General features: G+C 38.1%; 2 protein-coding genes across 5 annotated transcripts in view; one reads left to right on the forward strand and one right to left on the reverse strand.

Annotated features, from left to right (window-relative positions):
• The window catches only part of LOC131246460 (uncharacterized), a 55523-nt gene extending 46492 nt beyond the window's left edge, over positions 1–9031 (forward strand). For all 4 annotated transcript variants that reach the window (XM_058246621.1, XM_058246619.1, XM_058246618.1 and 1 more), the window contains 2 exons: positions 7725–7895; positions 8623–9031. In XM_058246621.1, coding sequence (XP_058102604.1) covers positions 7725–7895; positions 8623–8856 — 405 coding nt within the window. In that variant the 3' untranslated portion in view covers positions 8857–9031. The remainder of the gene's footprint in view (positions 1–7724; positions 7896–8622) is intronic.
• A 1597-nt stretch (positions 9032–10628) lies between these two features.
• LOC131246461 (DNA repair RAD52-like protein 2, chloroplastic) overlaps positions 10629–21852 on the reverse strand; it is a 38884-nt gene continuing 27660 nt past the window's right edge. The window contains exons 3-4 of the mRNA XM_058246622.1: positions 19658–19749; positions 10629–11069 (exon numbers count right to left, since the gene is read on the reverse strand). Of these exons, the coding sequence (XP_058102605.1) occupies positions 10923–11069; positions 19658–19749 (239 nt within the window). The 3' untranslated portion in view covers positions 10629–10922. The remainder of the gene's footprint in view (positions 11070–19657; positions 19750–21852) is intronic.

The following is a 21852-nucleotide window of genomic DNA, read 5'->3' on the forward strand; positions in this document are numbered from 1 at the left end:
CCATTGAAATTCTTTTTGAGGTCACAAAAGTTTTGGATCAGTATGAAAATTGTTTTTCCACTTCATTCAGATGTTTGTATTTTTACGAATAGATTGGATGCAAAATAAACGTTATAGTGGGCCCTACAAATTGTTTAACGGTAAAAATCATTATCTCTGCTGCTATCTATGGTGCGGTCCATATAATCTTTGGATATGATTCATTTTTTGGATAATGCTCTAAAATGAACTCTAAAAACAGATTAACGGTGTAGATATATTAAATACATCACTGTGGGGCCAACGTAACTCTGATCTCCTTTGAACCGTTCGTACAACTCGGAGCTCGAGGAGCGTCAGTGCTGGACTTCGCAAGACACGTACCTACAGCAGCTATATAGCTGGTGTGAGGTACAGTAGCCCATCCGCTTTTGATGGAACCCTAACTGTGGGGCCCATTATGAACTATGTACCTTACATCTGCACCGTCCATTATATATGAAGGCTTATTTTAGTGTGTGATATAAAAAATGAACCAGATTCAAATCTTCAATGGACCACACCACAAGAAACTTTGTGAATTGAACGCATATCATTAAAAACTTCTTGGTGGCCACAGAAATTTTGAATCAAGCTGATATTTATTTTAACCCTTCATCCATGCCTTTTTATATTTAAAAAAAGGTTTGATGACAAATAAACATCACTGTGGGGCCTAAGAAGGTTTCAACGGTGAAAATCATTATTCTTATTGTTTCTTGTGGTGTGGTCCACTGGAGCTGTGGATATGCTTTAATTTTGGGATTTACCCCTAAAATAAACTAGAAAAATGAATGGACGGCGTGGATAAATCACATACATTCACGGTGGGCCCAGAAAGTTTACTCAGTACGCTGAAGCGCACCGTGCGCCTGTTTGCTTCCGCTGAAGCATAAAAGCAAAAAAAAAAAAAAACAAAAGAAAAAAAAAAGGGTTTCGTCTGCGAAGAAGGTTTTCCAGCGAAGAGGGGTGATTTTCGACGAGGTTTCAAGCAATCTCCCTAAATCTCTGATTTTTCGCCGAAATCATGTGTCTGTGGGTCACACGAGACGAGCGCTGTCGATTGCTGCCCATGAAATTCTTTGCTTCCGAGTTCCGATCAACCATAAACCAGGTATTACCGAAATCAAAGGTTTAATTTTCCATTTTTACCTATTTTGTCGGAAAAAATCAAAGATTATCGAAGATATCGCCGATATTTCGCCGATAATCCAGAGAGAAACGAAAAATGGGGGTTTCGGTGTCGCTAGACTAGCGACACCGATATTATCGGCGATATTATCGACATTTCGTCGACAATGCGAACACTGGTTGGGTCTAGTTCCCTGAGAACCAGTCCTCACATTAGAGTCTCTAGAATCGAACCGTCTTGTGACAGGAGTCTTCAGATACTACTCTAATTCTTGCACCACTTGGTAAATATCGTCCAAATTTGTCACGGGATTAGCCCAAAGCTCACACTGAAGATCCAATCAAACACCCCAGGGGGTCTTCCTCAATGTCACACCGCATCATAAATTTCTCAACTTTTGCGATGTATTCTGTAACAGGCATGGATCCTTGGCGTAAAGATTGTCATTGTTCAAGGAGCTTCTGGCGATAAGAGAGAGGGATGTACTTCTCTCTTAGCATAGTTACGGGAGCTCTTCTCACCCGTTCAATCCTACGCTCATTATTGGTCCAATACATCTTCACTTGCCCCACAAGCTTCATTTTGGCAAACCGTGCTTGTCGGTTCTCTGACATCTCATGCCACTCAAAATAGTGGTTCATGTCAGCTAACCAATCAAGGAATGCATTGGGGTCAAAGCGACCATCAAAGCTCAGGGCATCAATACTGACATTCTTCATGACTCTCTCGTCAGGATCAAAGTGGTCCTGATATGCCTGTTCTCTACCCGCATGCCCGCCATTGGTAGGGGTTTGTCTTGGGGTTGACCCCTCACCAACACCACCTACTTGCGACTACACATCTCCCCCAACAGTGGGGTTTTCCCTTTGAGATGCCTCCAATCGCTCAAGTCTAGCCTCGGTGGCGGTCAGTTTTCGTTCGATATTTTTGTTGGATGTCTCTATGGCAGTTATCTTTTTGAGTAATTGAGCGAGGTGGTCGCTTAATTGCTCGTTACTCATAATGGGGTGTTGGCCAAAACCTTTACCACTTCTAGTGGGAATACACCAAAAACTCAAACTCAATTTTCCCAAACTCGACTCTAAGGTTTGAACATACCTCAATATGGATGTATGATCCTATTTCTATACAATGTATGAATGCTGCAGATTTTCAGATTTAACTAGAATGAAAACACAAATCTGGAAATTCAGATTTATATCCCACAGGACTGTGAATCTGAAAAATCAAGTTCGCAATTTCTGTGGGATGTAGATCTGGAATTATCTAGACAATCCTAGACGAGGAAACGAATGATCCTAAGTTCAGATGACTCGATCTAACAAAAACCATGCAAAAACTAAAGCTCTGATCCCAAATTTGATGCAGGACGGTCTAAACTAGAATGCATGTGTGAGCACAAAAATGATCCAGCGAAATAAACTAAGCAAATTAATTGAAATATTCACATTCCACATCATAGGAAAGATATTAATAAAGGGAACATGCAATGGTTGCAGACCATCATCACAATCCTGCGGTACCATATTCAAATCATGTGTGGATTGGATCCGACGAGGGATGGGACCTCCCGATGTTGCATGGTTTCAATCCAACAATCAATGCAGCTTTTCTAGTCCAGGAAATCAAAGGATTTCTGGAATAGGGACGGCTGGAAAATCTGAGAGAGGGTTGAGATCAATTCTTAGATTTTCAAGGTCAATAGCAAAAAAAAAAAACAGAGAGAGAGAGAGAGAGAGAAAATGACTAGGCATAAAAAGAGAATAAGAATGTTGGAGGGCTAGAAATAAAAGTTAGAAGAAGAGAGGATATTAGGGGAAGAGAAGAACTTACCACAGAGAAAAAGGAGAAGTAGGCACCCAGCTTTCATTAAAAAAATATTATTAGGTTTAGGGTAGAAAGCACCCTATTTATAAAATTCAGATTTAAAAGAAAATGACTAAAATACCCCTATAACAAAAGTAAAAATAAATGCGTCAAACAAAGCTTTCTAAAAATAAAAATAAAAAATCATGTGTAACAGATCAGTCTTCTAACTCATCCTACACGTGTGCCCTCTTAATGCGGGGCCTTCAATTAATTCAAGGACACGTGTAAGGTCTTCAAAATCATCTTTAGTTTTGCAATTAACCAGATCTTCAAAATCATCATTTAGTTGTGCAATAAACCATATCTTCAAAATCATCCTCGGTTGTGCCATGAACAATCATTGAGCCATAACGATGTATTCGTCTGCTGCCTTCATTTTTTATAAACTTTTAAGGGTCTGATGTCCGCATCCTTTGGGGTTCCAACCTGAATTCACTTTCGGATCGTAGTTTCCCCACCAAATTTGTGTTTTGATGTGAAACAAATCTAATAGAGTTGTTAAAACACTCCAAGAATCCCCAAATTTTTTTTTTTGGGGGGGGGGAGGGGGGCGCGGAAGCAGCAGCTTTTTTCTGATTTTTAATCAAATATCCTAGTTACCGCTAATGTTTTCCATAACATTATCATGTAGTGTATTACACCCTTGGGATATATATATATCAGTTATCACGTAGGATATATTGGTTGTATCGCGTAATTTATTGTTGTTGTTGGGAAACATTGGGAAATTGGTCAAATTTTTCAATGTAACTTCAAGGATTGTTAAAAAAAAGACACCAATACACATTTAAAAAATCACACAAAAAAAAAAAAAAAACCACATAATAGGTTTCCTTTGTATAGGGTCCTAATCCATGCACACTGTCTTCGGCTTCGGCTGGTTTTGTTAATAAATATCTAATGTTTAAAACAAAAATCTATGCACTGTTTGATTGAACTGATGTAATTATATTCAAAGTCAATCCATAAAATTTATAAATGCAAATAGACATGTATGGAAATACAAGCATTACATTCAAAAGTAAAAGAAGAAGTAGAAAACTAGAAATATACTTGTGTATTTCAAGGAAAATTTATTTTTAACATTTTTAATTATTTTTAATTTAAAATATATTTTTTTTCAAAAAATCTCCAAAATTCCAAGAATATGTAGATCAGGTTATATACATGTTTGATTTTGTTTTGGAAACTAAGATTGCAACTGATTTGGGAAATTTTGGGGAAATTTTGATTTTTCCCCAAATTTCCGCCACTCGGCCCATCTCTCCCAAATCTCAAAATCGAAGCTCCAAATCTATAATTTTTCATGCCAAACATGAAGAGTCATGGATTTCTTCCCATTTGACACTATTTACAACATATAAAATTTAAATAAATAAATAAACAAAACAAAACAAAACAAATCAAAACTAAAAAATAGACACATTTTAGAATCTGGCCTCAAGAAGCTTCCGATTATGGTTTCGGAGAAATTTCGAAGATTTTCTTACAACAAACAAGAGTGGATTGGTTGAAATCTCCTTACAATGACTAGGTAGAAATTTATTTTTTTAAAAAATAATAATAATCAATTTTTGTGATTTTTTGAGGATTTTCCAGACAAAACAACGTTTGTTTCCTTTTATCCATTTCAATATCACACCCAGTATCGATATATCGCATGATACATTAAGAATTTATAAAGGGCGAGTGTGGATATATTGCACGCTATTGCGATATTGCATAATATCATGAAAAATGGATCAGTGTTCGAAATATCAGTATCACTTTACGTATCACATCCTTGGGATACAAATACGTATCGGTTATCACACGAGATATATCGTTTGTATTGGGTAATTTATTGCACTTTTTGGGAAACATGGGGAAACATTGGGAAAATGGTTGAATTTTTCAATGAAACTTCAGAGATTATTAAAAAAGACCTTAATACACACTTTTAAATCATAATATCTCAAAAAAGAAGTGCACATAATAGGTTTCCTTTGTATAGGATTCTAAGCTATGTGTTGTCTGACTAAACTAATGCAATTATATCCAAATTGAATGCATAACATTTAGAATGTATGTGAGACTCTCAATTGATAGCTGGTTGAAGGGAAATTTCGAATATATATATATATATATTAATGACAATTTTTTAAAATTTTTAATTAAAAAAGTAAAAAATCAGTAGATCAGCGCTTATACATGCTTGATTTCATGTTTGGAGTGCAACATTGCAAGCAATTTGGGAGAAATTGTGGAAATTTTGAATTTTCCCCAAGTTGGACCACCTACACTCAAATTTCTAAATTAGAGTGTATGTGATGATCATTTCATCAAATACTCCTAAATATATCGAAATTAGTTTCAATTGACAGCTTGTTATAGGAAATTTTCAAAATAAAAATAAAAATTGGAGAACATGAAGAACTAATGGATATCGAAATCATAGCTCCAACCCCATGATTGTCCATACAAAACATGAAGAATCAATGTATATGTAACCATTTGACACTGATTTAACATAATTTCAAACAAAAAAAGAATGGATTGAAAATCAAAAATGCTCATTGAATTGAACATGTGGGATATATCGGCTCATATCGCACAGATAGGATACAAGATATATCATGGGATATATCGGCCGATATCATTGATCTTTAAAACATTGAAATGGATATTAAAGTTGGGTTTTGTATCACCCAACTAGGGTAACAAATATACCATGGGATATATCAGTGATATCGCAATATACTGAAAACACCAATTACCACTATGTTGAGTGATACTTGAGATATTGATACTTTGCATTTATACAACTGAACCTGTGCCATTATTTCATACGATGATATCAATATTGTGATACATTGGCTAATATTGACGATAATTTTTGAACTCCCCTACAGTTTCATATTGTTGATCAACAATACGAAATGTATCGCCGAAATATCAGTCAATACTTGCACTACATGGAAGGTTGCTTCTAATCATGTGACACTGTTTGACACATTCATATGCTGCCGAACTATGGGATGTTAGAGCAAACATCTCAATATACCTTAATCGTACCTAGGGCTGTCAAAGTGCAGGGCCAGGGTCATATTTGGCCTGGATTTTGAACAATTCAGTTGATACTTGAGATATTGGGACTTCGCATTTATACAACTGAACCTGTGGGATTATATCATGGTAATATTGATATTGCGATACATCGGCTGGTATTGACAATAATATCATCCCTACCAGGTAATTTTTGTACTCACCTACAGTTTCATATTGTTAACAAACAATATCATATTGCCCGATATACTGGTCAATACTTGCAATACATAGAATGTTGTTTCTAATCACGTGACCCTGTTTGACTCATTCTTATGCTGCCAAACTATGGAATCTTACAGTGAACATTTCTATTTACCTAAATCGTACCTAGGGCTGTCAACATGCAGAGCCTGGGGTCTTCTTTTTCTTTTCTTTTCTTTTTTTTTTTAGCGATTAGAACAGAATTTTATTGCGAGAAAAGGCCAAAGCAAGAAAATACAAAAAGGAAAAGACTACACATCCTCCCAAGAGCCTTTATAGCTCAAGCCCAGTTGACCGGAAAATGAACTACGGCCTTCGCAGCCACTGCCCATTCTATTACATGAAATTTTGCTTTCTTAAACAATTCCTCAACCCGACCCGAACAATTCCTGAAAGTTCTATTATTTCTTTCCAACCATAAGAACCATAAACACGCCAACAAAGCAAGACGCCACAGTTTCCGGCCCGCATTACCATTCATACCTTCGTGCCACGTAAGGAAAAAAAAAAAGTTTCTGGCCCGAGTTTTTGAAATATTTGGGATGGACCTATTCAAATTTTTTATTTTTCTTGACCCCACCCTGGCCTATTGACAGCCATAATCATACCCAAACATTTTTCTCCCACACGTGCTGCATGCATGTAAAAGTTTGTGTAAACAGGTTGGGCTGGCAAAGAATTGGAAGTCTTGATAGTTGATATAATAGCTACAAATATTACCAAAAATCCAAATAAATAGTTTTAAAGCTTGTTTCGCAAATAGCCATGTTGTGTGGGTCTCCATTCATGGCTCAGTGGTAGACTCACAAGAGCTTCAACACTGAGACCAGGGACCAAGTGCCCATGTGGTGTGAGTGGGTGTGTGAGTGTGGGGGTATGTAAAAAAAAATAAAAAATCATGTTGCGTGTGACTTGGATGGAAGATAATATTAGAAAGCAATTCTTATGTAGGTTTCAATCAGGTTGTTTGAAGAAGTGTGGCCAGTTATACGGATTTGTTAAGAAGGCTACGATTCCTATTCTGTCAAACCATCTAATGCACAGATTGATTCCTGCTTGAAGAAAATGCATGGAACCATCTTGAAGTGATATCAGTAATTCTGTTCCATGCTTAACCAATGTGTAAGACTATGATTACGAAGTCTGATCATGCTGCCTAATGGTCAATTTCCAGTACTGAAAAGCCATTCATTTATGCAACAGGATCAAATGTTTGGAAACTTAATGCAATCATTCAGATACTCATGTTTAATAGTTTCTGGGTCCTTGCTCTTGCTCCGGTGGTAGACTCTCAGGAGTTTCAACACCGGTTCAAGGGTTCGAGTACCCATAGGTGGTGAAATTCCACTAGTGTGAGTGTGTGTGTGCGTGTGTAAAAAAAAAAAAAAATGTTTATTAGTTTCTACCACATATGCAGATAAGGTCCTACTATGGCATTTCCCGGAATCTTCTGGTAAAGTTCAAAGATGATTTGATTGATGAAACACCGGCACTAGCTAAGGTGCTATGCTCGGAGTCTGCTGTAAGTTCAATGCTGGATATGTCGATTCGCATGCTGCCAGGAGATCACGGGCTTCCTTTGCAACAGGTGACTGTTTAAGCCCTAATGCAGTTATAATTATCCTAATTTCTTCAAGTGAGACAGTCGAGAAGGTAGCTGCATCTGATTAACTAAAAACCATAAGGTTGTTTTACATTTAAATGATGCATGTGATTTGTGCAGCCCTGTCTTCTCTCTTGGTCTAGATTTTTAAACTTGGAACTTGAGCCAGACTTGGAAGAGGGTCCATCTGAAATTCAGTCCAGTACTCTGGTTGTTTTACATTAAAATCATGCGTGTGATATGTGCAGCCCTATATTTTCTCTTGGTCTAGATTTTTGAACTTGGAACTCGAGTCAGACTTGGCAGAGGGTCCATCTGAAATTCTCTCTTTTTGTTGAGTTTGGAAGCCTGAGTTGATTACATTAGCATAAACAAAAAATAAAAATAAAATCATCTGGTGGGGCACACAACTATTTTGAGTCTGGACCATTGGTCGACTCTTTTCTAATTGTCTGTTTGTTTGATACATTGTGGCCCACCTAATGAGCAGCCTGGCCTTATTCATGGGTAAGCGTATAAGTATATCTACAGTATAATTCTCAAGCGTTTTGAGTTTGAATCGAGTTCAACTCCAAGGGATTCTTTCGGCCCCTAGAAATTACAGTAGCCCTTTATTGAGTCAATCCTGCCATATCGTCTTTGCATGCTTTTCAAGATTCCAATGGAGCTTTTAAACACTGGTGGTGAAGAGATGACTGACTTCTATTTGCAGGCTTTACCTGACATCCCGCCAGCCATGGCAGATGCTGTAAACCGGGGAGGCGAGCTTCTAGCGAATCTGACGGTAGGGACACCATGGGAAACAGTGGCCAAGGAAGTAGGCAACACATTAGGTGCGGACTCAAAGATCATTCGTGCACAAATATCAAAGGACGTCGACCTTCTTGTTGATGTGATTGCAACATGGATGGCATTGAACAGTGGCCCTAAACTTCTGCGAAGGTGAACATGTAGTTGAAAGAATATATACAAGAAAATCTGTTGCCCATGTACATTAGAATATCTCCACAAGGAACATCCATATCTGTATCAAATCCGCATTTCTTCCATCAATGTGCAATCAGTCATTCACTGAATTGATTTTCTTCTTGTAACATAAATAAAGGATCTTCTTGGGTGCCTCCCAAGTGTCCTGTGACTTTGAAGGCCACAACCCATCTTGAGAGAGAGAGAGAGAGAGAGAGAGAGAGAGAGTAGTAAATCTCATTAGTGTGGGCTAACAATGAAAACAATATGCAGCTTTGATCAGTCCCATCTCTTAAACTGGCAATAGAGGCATCCAGTATATTTGAGGAATGTTCAGAGAGAACCCCCAGAACGCTAAGCTTACCTTGCTGAACTGTTTTCTCCTGCCACGGTGTCACAATCAAACATCTGAGTGGTGCTGGTGGGTCCACGTATCAAGTGGGGCACGCCTGCCATTGTAAGCAATCGACAGCCAACTGTGTGCTCAATTCCAAATATGCCTCTCCTGCCGATACACATTCACTGTAGCTATTCTCCCCTTGGCAGTAGTGACAAATCTCAATCTCAGAATTTCCTCAGCATGGAAATTTCTTCCGAGATTTTCAGATTGTTATTATTGTTATTTTTATCTTGATATGTATTATTTGGAAAATAGTGCTGAAAATAAATTTTTTAAAAGGTTTATGATAAATTAACAAATAATTATAAAATTTTGAAATATGGGTAAAAATGCATTAATTTCTAGTTTTAAATTTATAGTGTACAAAGATCATGTACATGTCATATATGAGGTACAATCCATCCATCAGGTTGGTCTTGACTTCTACATGTTTTCCCTAAAATAAATCCAGTCTTTTAAGTAGGCGGATGGGTTAGAAAACATCAGCCAGGTTTTTCCTAACGTCCACCTTGCTTTGCAAACTGTGACCCACCTGACCAATGGATCAACCAGATTCTTGGGCTAGGTCTTTAATTACATTGGTGCCTTCCTGCTGGATGGATTGGATCTCAGACCCATCGTTGCATGCATAGCATCTACATGAGCATTATGCACCATGCATGTGTGCTACGCGAAGCTCTTTATTTCATTAAAATCATGATTATTTCACCATGATTATTTCACCAAATAATCATGAAAATAAAAAAACTGCTGAGATTTTGAAAATCTTGCAATAACAACACGTTTGATGAATTTTTCACACAAAAATATCACAATTTTTTCAAAATTCTGGCGACATTTGTCATGATGCCTGTAACATAAAGACAATTCTTCTTGAGTTTCTCCTGCAATGTACTGTGATTTTGAAGGCCACAGCCCATGGAATTTGGTACTTTACAATGAAAGAAACCTGCAGCCTTGATCAGCCCTTCCCTTAAACCTGTTCATAGAGGCATTCGTTTATGAAGAATGATGTCACATTGAGAGCCCCCAACATTTTATCTTCCCACGCCACAACATTTTCCTCCAAGGCGTCATGTGTAGGACTTCTGGGCTCCCCATCATAATGATAATCTGGCATGAAAATCAGGCCAATCCACTTATCAAGTGGGGAGTGGGGGACAATTAAAATCAATGGAAAACCAGTGACATGGTCCAGTATACAGGTGTGGCCCACCCAATGAACAGATCAGCCTGATTTTGTGCCACGTAATCTTCATAATGAACCCACCTGCACAGTTCGAACGCCCCATATGCATATGGCATATCGCTGTTTTTTTTCCAGAAGATTACCAACTATACCATGTACTTCATTACCAAGAAGAAAGAAAGATGTTCACTTTCTATAACCAAACGTGTCAGTTACCAGCAGATTCATACATCTAAAATGAACGTTGAGCACAACACGAGCTGCCGAATGACTGTTTTCCCGTATATAAAGTTACATCAACAGATAGGAAGGTGTATATCTGAATAAGAAGCAAAACTGGGTACACAACTATATAATCCACTGGTGGCTCTGCCATGGTATGGTATACGGATGCTTATGAGTTGCGAGAGAGAGCGATACGAGCCTGTGAATGATAGGAAGAAAGATGCTCTCCAATTTACAGCAACTCGTCTTCGTGATACAGATACAGGCCGAGGCCGAACCGAGCACATGCTCTGCAAAAGGCAATCTCCTCTGCCGCTGCAACAGGATCTTCAATATGGCTATCATCTGGGGATACCGTCCCAGTGCATTCACGGTGTGCCTGCATCAGAATATCCCATAATGGAATTATTTGTAGGATAAAAATGAGAAAGTCTCATTCAAGAAACCATTTTATGAAAATTCAACATCTCTGAGTGGGGAGTGAAACTCAAAGCAGCAAGCAAGATACATTCACTATATTCCATTTTCATGTTAAGGAACGACGATGGCAGAAACAGATCGGATGAGGCTATGATGATAATGATATGCACCCAAGGAATCTAGCCTGGGTTGGTCAGAATCAATCTTAGCCCGACCGTGCAAGGCCTGAGTGGGACCCAGTTTTATAAGCCAGAGAACAACCTAGCTAAAAATTCGTCAAACTAGCTATCGATTGTTAAGAAGTCAATGTTGGTGTTATGTGTGCCCTGAAAAGCCAATATGAATCCATTGATTATTTTGTTGATTGGAACTTAGTCGTTAGTAATCTTTTTTAATGATTGGAGTAGGATCATTAACAATCGATAATCTCTGCAAGAGGAAGATGATTCTCCCAAATGTTTGTTTGATGTGTTAGAAAGATGCAGAATCTGTGGATCACCTTTTTATTCATTACCCTTTCGCAAGGGGGGTGTGGGGTCATTTTCTTCAGCTAGCCAGGACTTTATGGGTGTTTCCGAGTTCAATAAAGGAATTTCTTTTCCCTTGGCATAGTGGGGGGTTAGGAAAATCGGGGAGAAAAGGTTGTCGAGATTGAGCTTGCTAGCAGTTCTATGGGCTATTTGGTAGGAAAGAAATGAGCAATGCTTCAGGAATAGAAAAGGCAGAGCGTTAGATGTATTCCGGAGGGCAATTCTTCATGTAAAGGAGTGGGCGGAATCATAGGCTTCTCATCTTCATAAATTGATCATTTGGGGGGCTGGTTTTTGTTGTTAGAGATGTATTTTTGTACATTTGTATATTTAGGCTGCGGCCTTTATAATGAAATATCATCATCGTTTCAAAAAAAAACAAAAACAAAAGAATGGAGTAGGATCGCAAGTGATCCACTTTATCTATATACTTTGATATTAATTATGATTGGAAACTTCGACATCTTAACGGGTTATATGGATTTCTTATGGAATCTCTGCCTTGGGGAAAGAATGTAATGGACATAATGGCCCAGGTGGGCTTTTCGAGAGTTGATGTGCCACGTTCTTGAATACCCAAAATATTCCATGACCACCCCAATGGACCCAAGATTTGTTTGTGATCATCCTTTTTTTTGTGATGATCTTGTGTGACATGAACCATTGATGAGTCAAGATGGATCAATGTTGTCAAATCGCATAAGCAATCGCGTGCAACAGCAGGGGGCTGTGCCTATATGCAGCCCCCTTTTTTTGAAAAATAAAAATAAAATCAGACAATTCAAGTTAAAATGGAAAAATTATGAAAAAAAAATATAAAAATGCTACTCATGTAGAATTATTCTTTTTATAGTTTTATCACCAACTTCATTAAAGTTTTGTTATATTTATTACATCTATTTGACTATTCAAAAGAAAATGGCGTGAAAAAAATGAATGCATAATTGCATATACTCAAATGAATTCAACTAACTAACAAGTAACAACTAATCAAATGAATGCCCCCAAGTATTAGACTATTCACATGTAAATAGTTGCTAGTTGTGTAGGGATTTTTTAATGAAAAACCCCTAATTAAGTGAATGCATAATTGCATATACAAAAAAATGTGTGAATGAGAGTTTTATAGTGGTAAGAGAGAAAGTAAGAGGGACAAGACTTACGAGAGAAAATGAGAGTACTAGAGTTATGAGAGAAAGTAAGAGAGTGAACAAAGAATGAGAATATGAGAGTATTAGGGGGATGAGAGGTGAGTGAGAGAGAGAAGAAGAAGAAAGAGGAGGGGGTTTGGGGGGGGTGCTTATTTATAGGCAAAAAGTGAGAGAAAATCAAGCAAGAGAGATTATGCCAACACATACTCAATATGCGATGGCATAATCGCATAAACATGACTTATGCGATCGCATAAGCCCCAATGGTCCAAATATTGCACGTCACTATGGCTTATGCAGTCCAAGGACCCAAAATGGCATATTAGATCGCATATGACAACACTGGGATGGATTGATCTCTACTATCGGGCATCCAATTGCCATCACCCTTCACACATGGGAGTATTCATCTATTTATCGGAACATAGTTCTAGGCTTGATTTAATATTTGCATTACATGGATTGCATTAAATCTCCTACCCAAGAGTACCCATCATGCTTGGATTTGATCAACTTGGTCATGCACCAACTTAGACTTGTACTTTGACCTAAGATTGCAAAAGGACTCCAAGGGTCTTGATGTGGGGCTTCGATACACTTTGTGATGCAACATTAGTGGCTAACACGCTAGTGTCATTGGGTTCTCATGTCAAGATTCAGTTGGCCCCAATGTACTTCAAAAAAGAATCCACTTGTTGCCTAGGACTAAGATTTGTGGCTAATCTCATCTTGTAAATGTTCCATCAAGCCTAAAATAGCTTGTTAGTATCATTGAATGTTTTCAAGAGGTTTTATACTGAATTTCAATCATTGGATCTTTCATTTTCACCGTTGATTTATTTTTATTAAGCTTGATGGATTTTTTTATTTTTATTTTTATTTAATTTTTAATTTTCTTTTGACAAGCAATGAAAAATTTATCAATAAGTTTAAAAAGCATAGAAAACAAATAGAGCCTAAACTATCACAAAACAACCCAAGCCCATTAAGAAAGACGATCAGCCCAAATTTTCATACTACAAGCCCACTCTTTAACATAAGATATATCCCTCACTAACAATGAAAAAGCCAAGCCACTTTTGTTCCTGAAAAAACAATTATTTCCTTCTCCCCAAATAGACCACAAACCGGCCAACAAAGCAAGCCTCTAAAGCTTCTTTCCATCTCTTCCACTTCCACCACCCTACCAGCTAAGAAATAGGTTCTCAATAGCCCCCGACATAACCCATGAGATTTTGAACCACCCAAGATATCCACCCAAATGGTCCCAGCGAAAGGGCAATGAATAAACCTGTAGTTTATTGACTCCACATCGCCTAGACATAAGGAGCACATGTTGAGAATGCACAGAGCTCTCCTTTGAAGATTATCAATAATGAGCACCTGGATCCTGCTCCCCAACCAAGCAAAAGTCGCAAGCTTCAAAGGAGCACCATAGCTCCAAATGAGCACTCCCTAGCCGCTCTAGACCTTTGCTTCCATTTGATCTCGTCCTCCCTTAGCTGCTTGCCATACTCACATAAGAGCACCTACCTAGCCACCCTTTCTTCATGCGTCAACCATCAAATTCCTCCTCCCGTTTAGAGTCTCATCATTTGAAACAATTCAAAACCCGTGTAGCCTTCCACCTTGAAAAATTCCCCCAGTCTTCAATAGGAAAACTAAAACCTCTACGTCTCCAACCACATTAGTTCAAAACAGAATGGCCTTTGCCCCCAATTATCCTCATCCACATCAACCAAAATCGGGTGGTGGTTCGAAACTGGTCTTGGAAGGCCCCACAATGATACCATCTGGGAGTGCTCCATCCATGAAGGAGACACCAAAAATCTATCAAGCTTAGACTGCATTGCTCTCTCTTGACCATTAGACCACGTGATCCTAATGTTTCCCACAGGAATATCCACCATTTCATTTCTGCTTACCCACCTGGAGAAGTCCCTCGTGCTTTTAGTAACATTCCCACCACCAAAATTTTCAAACAAAAATCTAACCACATTGAAATGCACCCTAAACACCACAATTCCAGCCTCTCTCCGAAAATTGTCCAATTCTGCGAAGAAAACTTCATGCTGAGAAGATAGATTTGGACAATAGACCATTGTGAAAACCCAAGAAAAATTAGAGCCTACCACTGTCAGCAACACTGATATAGAGAATTGGCCCTTCCAGCTGCCCCCGCTACGTTTTGGATTTCCTCTTGGAGGGCTAAGATTTGGATCTTGAGACGCCTTTGGATTCTCTCAATCTGGAATCTTTTCTGGCTACTTCCTTGGCCATGGACATTCCAACTAATTATCTTCAATGATTAACTGAACTAACCCTTGATACCCTCCTCGATCCATTCAAGCTACTTCCTGAAAACTGGCCTGACTGATCATTTGAACTGCCTTGTAATCCCCCTAGGAGCCTTGAGGAACTTCATTAGCTGGAGCATTTTTGTCTTCATCATACCTCTCTCTTTTATAAGTCGAAAGAAAGCAACGGTCTTTGTCACAATCTTCGAAAGTGACCCCCACAAGCCTACCCACCTGCCTCAAGACCTCCTTGATCCAGTGCATTCCAAAAACCATGGAAACGTGGCCTTTGGGGCTTCCCACATGAGCAGTAGTCATCGGGACCTCACTGTTACTGAACCCTAACAGACCCTCTATAATAGCCCCAGGAAATTTGACTAGAGCTTCTCAAGTAATAGAGGCAACATCTGTGAAAGCCTAACTTGCAGTTATGGGCAGGATCCCATCTCTATTCTCTACACACTACCAAGGGAACAACTTCCCACGTGATCAGCACCATCGCATTCGCTTCTGAATGTTCTTAAGAGAATAGTTATCTTCCTATTGCATTTGACTTCTGAAACTCATGCTGATCGGCATCCTATGTTCCTTAAGACTCGATTCCACCACACTCGGAGAGTAGGAGAATTCGGCCCTTTCCTTCGAAGCTTCCCCTGACAAACTCCCTCGAGGCGAAGGATAGAAAATGCCTTGCAAGTTGCAACATAGACATATAAGGGGAAGTCAGTTCATAGGTAGGAGGGGATAAGTCACACAAATCACGTGTGCAACCAAGTTCAAAAGGGACACATGTGCCATCCAAACCATGTGCCCCACCTAAGAAGAGAGTTACGCCACATGTCAACCTTTTCGAGGGGATGCTTTCCACCTCAGCAATACCTTCATTGATTAGGGGGCACGTGTCGAGCCAACTTTCCGTCTCAACCGATGAACTGATAGACTCATTAATGCCCTCTGATGGCGTATGAGACAACAGGATATGTTCTATAGGATCGTACATCTGTATCCTTAAGTATTAATGCCTAAAGACACATGTCACCAGCAAGGAGTTTCTTGCTAACACAAGATTCCTCTCGAACACCATCGCTTGACATATGTTCCGCTCGAAAGCAACGGAATCATTAAATAGCCACCTCTCCCTCTATGTGTCCTCCTCTATTTTTTCAAAAGCGTTGCCACTTGTCCTGCTAGTTACTGATCTCTCCATTGCCTTCATTGCACAAGACGGCCCATCAAGACACATGTAACCCCATCACCTTTTGCGGCCTCTCCTCCAGACACATATCTATTCTCATTTCTTGAGCTCTGCCAAAGCACCGAAATGGTGCTCCATCAATGGCTTCCGTTCCCCAATGCTCTTTCCTTGGTCGTCCTCCACCGCTTTGCTAGCATCGCTCACCCTCATTCCTCAGACGACCTAAATTTGTAGTCTAACATCTTCGACAACTACAAAGATGGAGGCTCGATTGTTGATCGCCTTCTTCCTCACCAACATCTTGGCCAAGCTTAAATCTTTCCTAGATGTTGTCGTAGCGTTAAGCAATAGAGCTTTCCCCAAGCATGATCCCAACACAATGAGAATCTCTATGCTCCAGAGCTCCAACGACAGTCATCTGAATCCAAACGACACGTCACTACCAAACGACAACCAAGTTTCCCATCTCTTAAGCCTCCACACTAGGGCGGCCTTTGAATAAGGCCCATGTGATTAGTGTTTTAAGTATCAACGATATTGGCTGATATATCCCATGATATATCTTGTATCCCACCTATGCAATACAAATTGCACAAGTAGTGGGATATATCCCACATGTTCGATCCAATGAGCATTCTCGATTTTCAATCCTATTTTCTATAAATTATGTTAAATTATTGTCATATTGTTACAAATCCATTGTTTTTCATGTTTTGCATGAAAAATATGGATCGGGAGCTTTGATTTCGAGATTTGGAGGAGATGAGCCAAGTTGCAAAAAAATTTAAAAAAAAAAAAAAAAAGAGTCAAATTTTCCCAATTTCTCACAAATCGTTTGCAATCTTTATGTCCAAATATAAAATCAAACATGAATTGGAGCAAGTATATTCAAAGTCTATTCATATAATTTATAAATGTAAGACATGTATGGAAACACAAGCAATACATTCAAAAACAAAAGGGAAAAAATAAAATAGATAACTAGAAATATACCTGTGAATAATGTATGTGGTTGTAGCTCAAACAGCATAGAGTTGTGCAGTGGCTCAAAATCAATATCTCCATCTCGACAAGGCTGGGCATAGTACTGTTGCTCCATAAACCAATAATACCATGCCCGGGTCATAGTAAAATGCTGCTAATGAAGATGCTCTCTAACATAACATTGGTACTCATCCTCTCCAATTTGAGAAAATTTAGGAAATTTTCAAATTTTCTGCAAATCGGCTCCTCTCAAATCCCAAAATTAGAGTTCATGATGATGATTTCATCAAACACTCCTATAAACTCTAAAATGGCGGCCAATTGACCTCCGATCGAAGTGGGATTTTGAAAAAAAAAATAACATTCTAAATTAATTTTTAATTAAAAAATAAAATTAATTTTAAAAATAATTATATTTTCCAAAAAATCCCTAAATTACCAAGACTCACTAAATCAAGTTACATACCTATTTAATTTTTTGTTTGGACACAAAGTTCACAACTGATTGGAGAGAAGTTGGGAAATTTCGATTTTTCCCAATTTTCCAAAACACGGCACATCTCCCGCAAAACTCGAAATCGAAGCTCCAAATCCAGGACTTTTCATACAAAACATGAAAATTCATGGATTTGTAACCATTTGACACTGATTTACCATGATCTACAACAACAAAAAAGGATCAAAAAATGAACATGCTCACCTGATTGAACAGGTGAGATATATCAGCACTACCTGTGCTTTTCGTATCACATAGGTGAGATACAAGATATATCAAGGGATATATCAACCGATATCGTCCATACTGAAAATATTATTCACGGGTGATATGGGTTTTGTTAATTGTTAGGGAGTTCCTTTTTTCTTCTTTTTTTTGCTGATTCCTCTGTATTGGGGTAAGGTGGGGGTTGTTTTATTTCTGTTTTTACTGTGATGGCAATATTTCAGTAGCCTTTGTTGTATGACTGCTGTTCACTTCAATAGTATCTAACAAAGTTGTGATTATCCATTAAAAACAATGAGAAACAGTAATGAAATTTTCAGCATGTATTCAACAGGCACAGAATAAACTGCACTTAAACCTTCTGGAGAAACATTTACAGAGGATACCCAAACTGACACAGGGCGATACAGAATCCAGAAAGTCCTGTGGTCTACATCTCAAAGTAGAAGAAGACAACCAGCTGTAGATCTCTTACCAGAGACTAAGAATCACACTGTTATTATCATAGTCAAATAGAAAAAAGAAAATGCCAGGGGCAAATGCTGTAAATATGCTGATAGGTAGAAGAAAATCTAAATCCCAGAAACAGGTAGAAGAACTGAGGGAAAGCATATAGGGCAAAATAAAAAATTTCAAGTTTTGAAGGATTTTCAAAACATGTTCTAGTACCACACTGATGCAGGACCAATCTCTATTGCAAAATATTTAACAAATTTCAAGATTGGGGTTGAGAATTAGTTGCTAATTAGGAAGAACAACTTTATACATAATGTGCGTGTGTGGAGGTGTCTTCCTTTGGGATATTGAAAATTAAGTTTGATAGTTCAGTGTTTATGGATAATCAAGGTAATTAGATTGACCTTTTCCAGCCCCTGTAGGTAGGGAGATTCCAATGAGCCAAGCTAAATCACTTTGTGAAGGACTGAAGATAATATCTAATTCATTATTTGGAAAATTAATTATGGAGGGTGACCCATGTGATTACATGGGCATTGTTAAGCACACCAAACAATGGAGGCTCTTGTTCATCTTTGATGAGATTAATGATTTAATTGCTAGTATAAACATTTCGTTTTCCTATGTTTGTAGACAGGTCAATGAAAATGTCCAATTCATTCACCAAAAATGATGCGAGAAAGGAATATCTTTATGTTTGCAATATGTTCGTCAACCCTTGATGTTTCTCTTGTTTCAAATTGAATTTCATTAATCATCAAAAGGGGAAAGGTAACTGGTTAGGAGAGAAAAGAAGAGGTCCACAATGCAGATTGTTGGCTTTATTGTTTGAAGAGCGGAATGAGGTTTTTCTTGCATTTACCCATCATTTTATGATCCAACAGACTTTCCAATATTTATTGTAATAGAAACTTCAACTGCAATATGTAGGCTGATAAACATTTATTGGTAGTTTCACTAGATGTGCAACCAAAGGGAACCAAACTATAGAACATCTATAAAGAGATCATCTGTAAATCAAAACAAAGTCTAATCCTTGAAACCTGATAAATTGCACTTTTGTGTCTCATCTATATTTCAAATTAGATTTTGATACTTGATGCTTGTAACTAGAAGGCCAAAGTTTCAAATCAGTTGTTTCGATCCTGATAAAGAGAAACATAGAAGCAAATGCATTGATTGTGTGAGTAAATTGAGAAGTAGAAGAGGGTACCTCTCCATCACTACCACGTATGGTGACACGATAAACCACAGTCACACTTCCATTGTCTGAGAATATAACATCACGTATTTCTCCACACCAACCTGAAGAGATGGACTAACATCAAATGACGCAAGTATTGATGCACACATTATTCAACATTATTAGAAGGATTAGTTCCATTGCAAGATAAAAGCGAATGAAGATTATAAGGTTGTTCAATTCAGCATCAATTTTAGTTATCCTGTAAGCAGCAATGTATGCCCCATCCCTACTTGGATCCTTCCAAAGGAAAGTACAACCAGCCACTCCTTCCCAAGTCTTAGCATTTGAAATCCAAATTAACACCGTCGTCATCTATGCCTAATCCCAATTAATTGTGGTTGGCTACATGCCCAATTAATTGTGGTTGGCTACATGAATCTTGTTCTGCCATTCCACTCTATCACCAGCCATAACTTCAGTTAGGAGTTAGGACAGATCACCAAGTCTTTTCTTAGTATCTCCACCCACATCCTTTTGGGCCTTCCCCTTTGCCCTTTTCAAGCCTTAAACTGGTACTTGCTCACTCCTAACTGGTGCAATTCTTGGTCTCAATTGCACATGACAAACCATCTAAAGTCTACTTTCTCTCATCATCAACATTTTTTTTGAGAGAACAAAATTTATTAGATATGCGCAAAAAAGCACAAAAACTCTCATCATCATCTACGCCTTATCCAATGTTCGAAATATCAGTATTGCGTTACATATCGCACCTTTGGGATATGGATACGTATCGGTTATCACATGGGATATGTCGGTTGTATCGCGTAATGTATTGTTGTTGGACGCATGGGGAAACATTGGGAAATTGGTTGAATTTTTCAATGAAACTTCAGTGAATGTTAAAAAAATACATCAATACAAGAAATCAAAACATTACTACTCTTGCTCCGGTGGTAGACTCTCAGGAGTTTCAACACCCGGTCAAGGGTTCGAGTATCCATAGGTGGTGAAATCCCACTATGGCGTGAGTGTGTGTAAAAAAAAAAATTTTAAAAAGAAGTGCACATAATAGGTTTTCTTTGTATGGGGTCCTGATCTCTACGCTATTTAACTGAATTGATGCAAGTATATTCAAAGTCTATTCATATAATTTATAAATGTAAGAAGACGTGTGAAAACACAAACAATACATTCAAAAGCAAAAGAAGAATCACAAGATCAGGTTACGTACACGTTTGATTTTATTTTTGGACACATTTTTATTTATTTATTATTATTTTATTTTATTTTGGGTTAGCTTGTTAGTACACACCCATGTCAGTACACACACTCAATGTTAGCCACCCCTGCTAGGGATCGATACCAAGACCTCAAGTGTTGAAACAAGGTATCTCCACTCAGACTGCCAATTGAGCTATGGATCACATTGCAACCGATTTGGGAGAAATTGAAAAAATAAAAATAAAAAAAATTCCACAACTCGGCCCATCTCCTGCAAATCTCGAAATCGAAGCTCCTAAATCCATGATTTTTCATGCAAAACATGAAAAATCATGGATTTGTAATAATTTAACACTGATTTAACATGATTTACAGAAGAAATTTTTTTTGATCAAGAATAAAAAATGCTCACCAGATCAAACATGTCGGATACATCCCACTACTTGTGTGTTTCAGGTATATCATGTGATATATCAGCTGATATCATCGATACTTAAAACACTGGCCTTATCCCAATTAATTCAGCTTCGTGATTAAAGTTATGGCATAAGTTTCCTCATCTTATTAGCTATCGGCGCTAGTCCTACGTTCCTTCAAATGCATCCATTTCTAATTCTATACTTCCTCATCTTGCCATTCATCCATCTCAACATCCTATTTTCAACCACACTCATCCTATGAAAATGATCCTTAATTGCCCAACAATCTGTCCCATAAACTATGACTAGTCTTATAGCTATCCTATAAAGTCCCCCTTTCAGTGGTAGACAACAATCGCATAAAATTCTTGAGGCACATCTCCATTTCTTCCACCCAGCTTGGATTCTAAGGGCAACATCCTTCTCAATCTCTCCACTCTCCTTAATCGTCAATCCAAGATATCGAAAGTGGTCATTCTAGGAAACTTCTTGGTCAGCAATCTTAACTAATTCCTCGTTTCCACTCCTATTGTTACTAAGCACTCTTTAACTCTTTTTTAGTATGACAAATTTTAAATC

This window comes from Magnolia sinica, chromosome 5 (genome assembly GCF_029962835.1).
Source record: "Magnolia sinica isolate HGM2019 chromosome 5, MsV1, whole genome shotgun sequence".
Taxonomy (NCBI): Eukaryota; Viridiplantae; Streptophyta; class Magnoliopsida; order Magnoliales; family Magnoliaceae; genus Magnolia; species Magnolia sinica.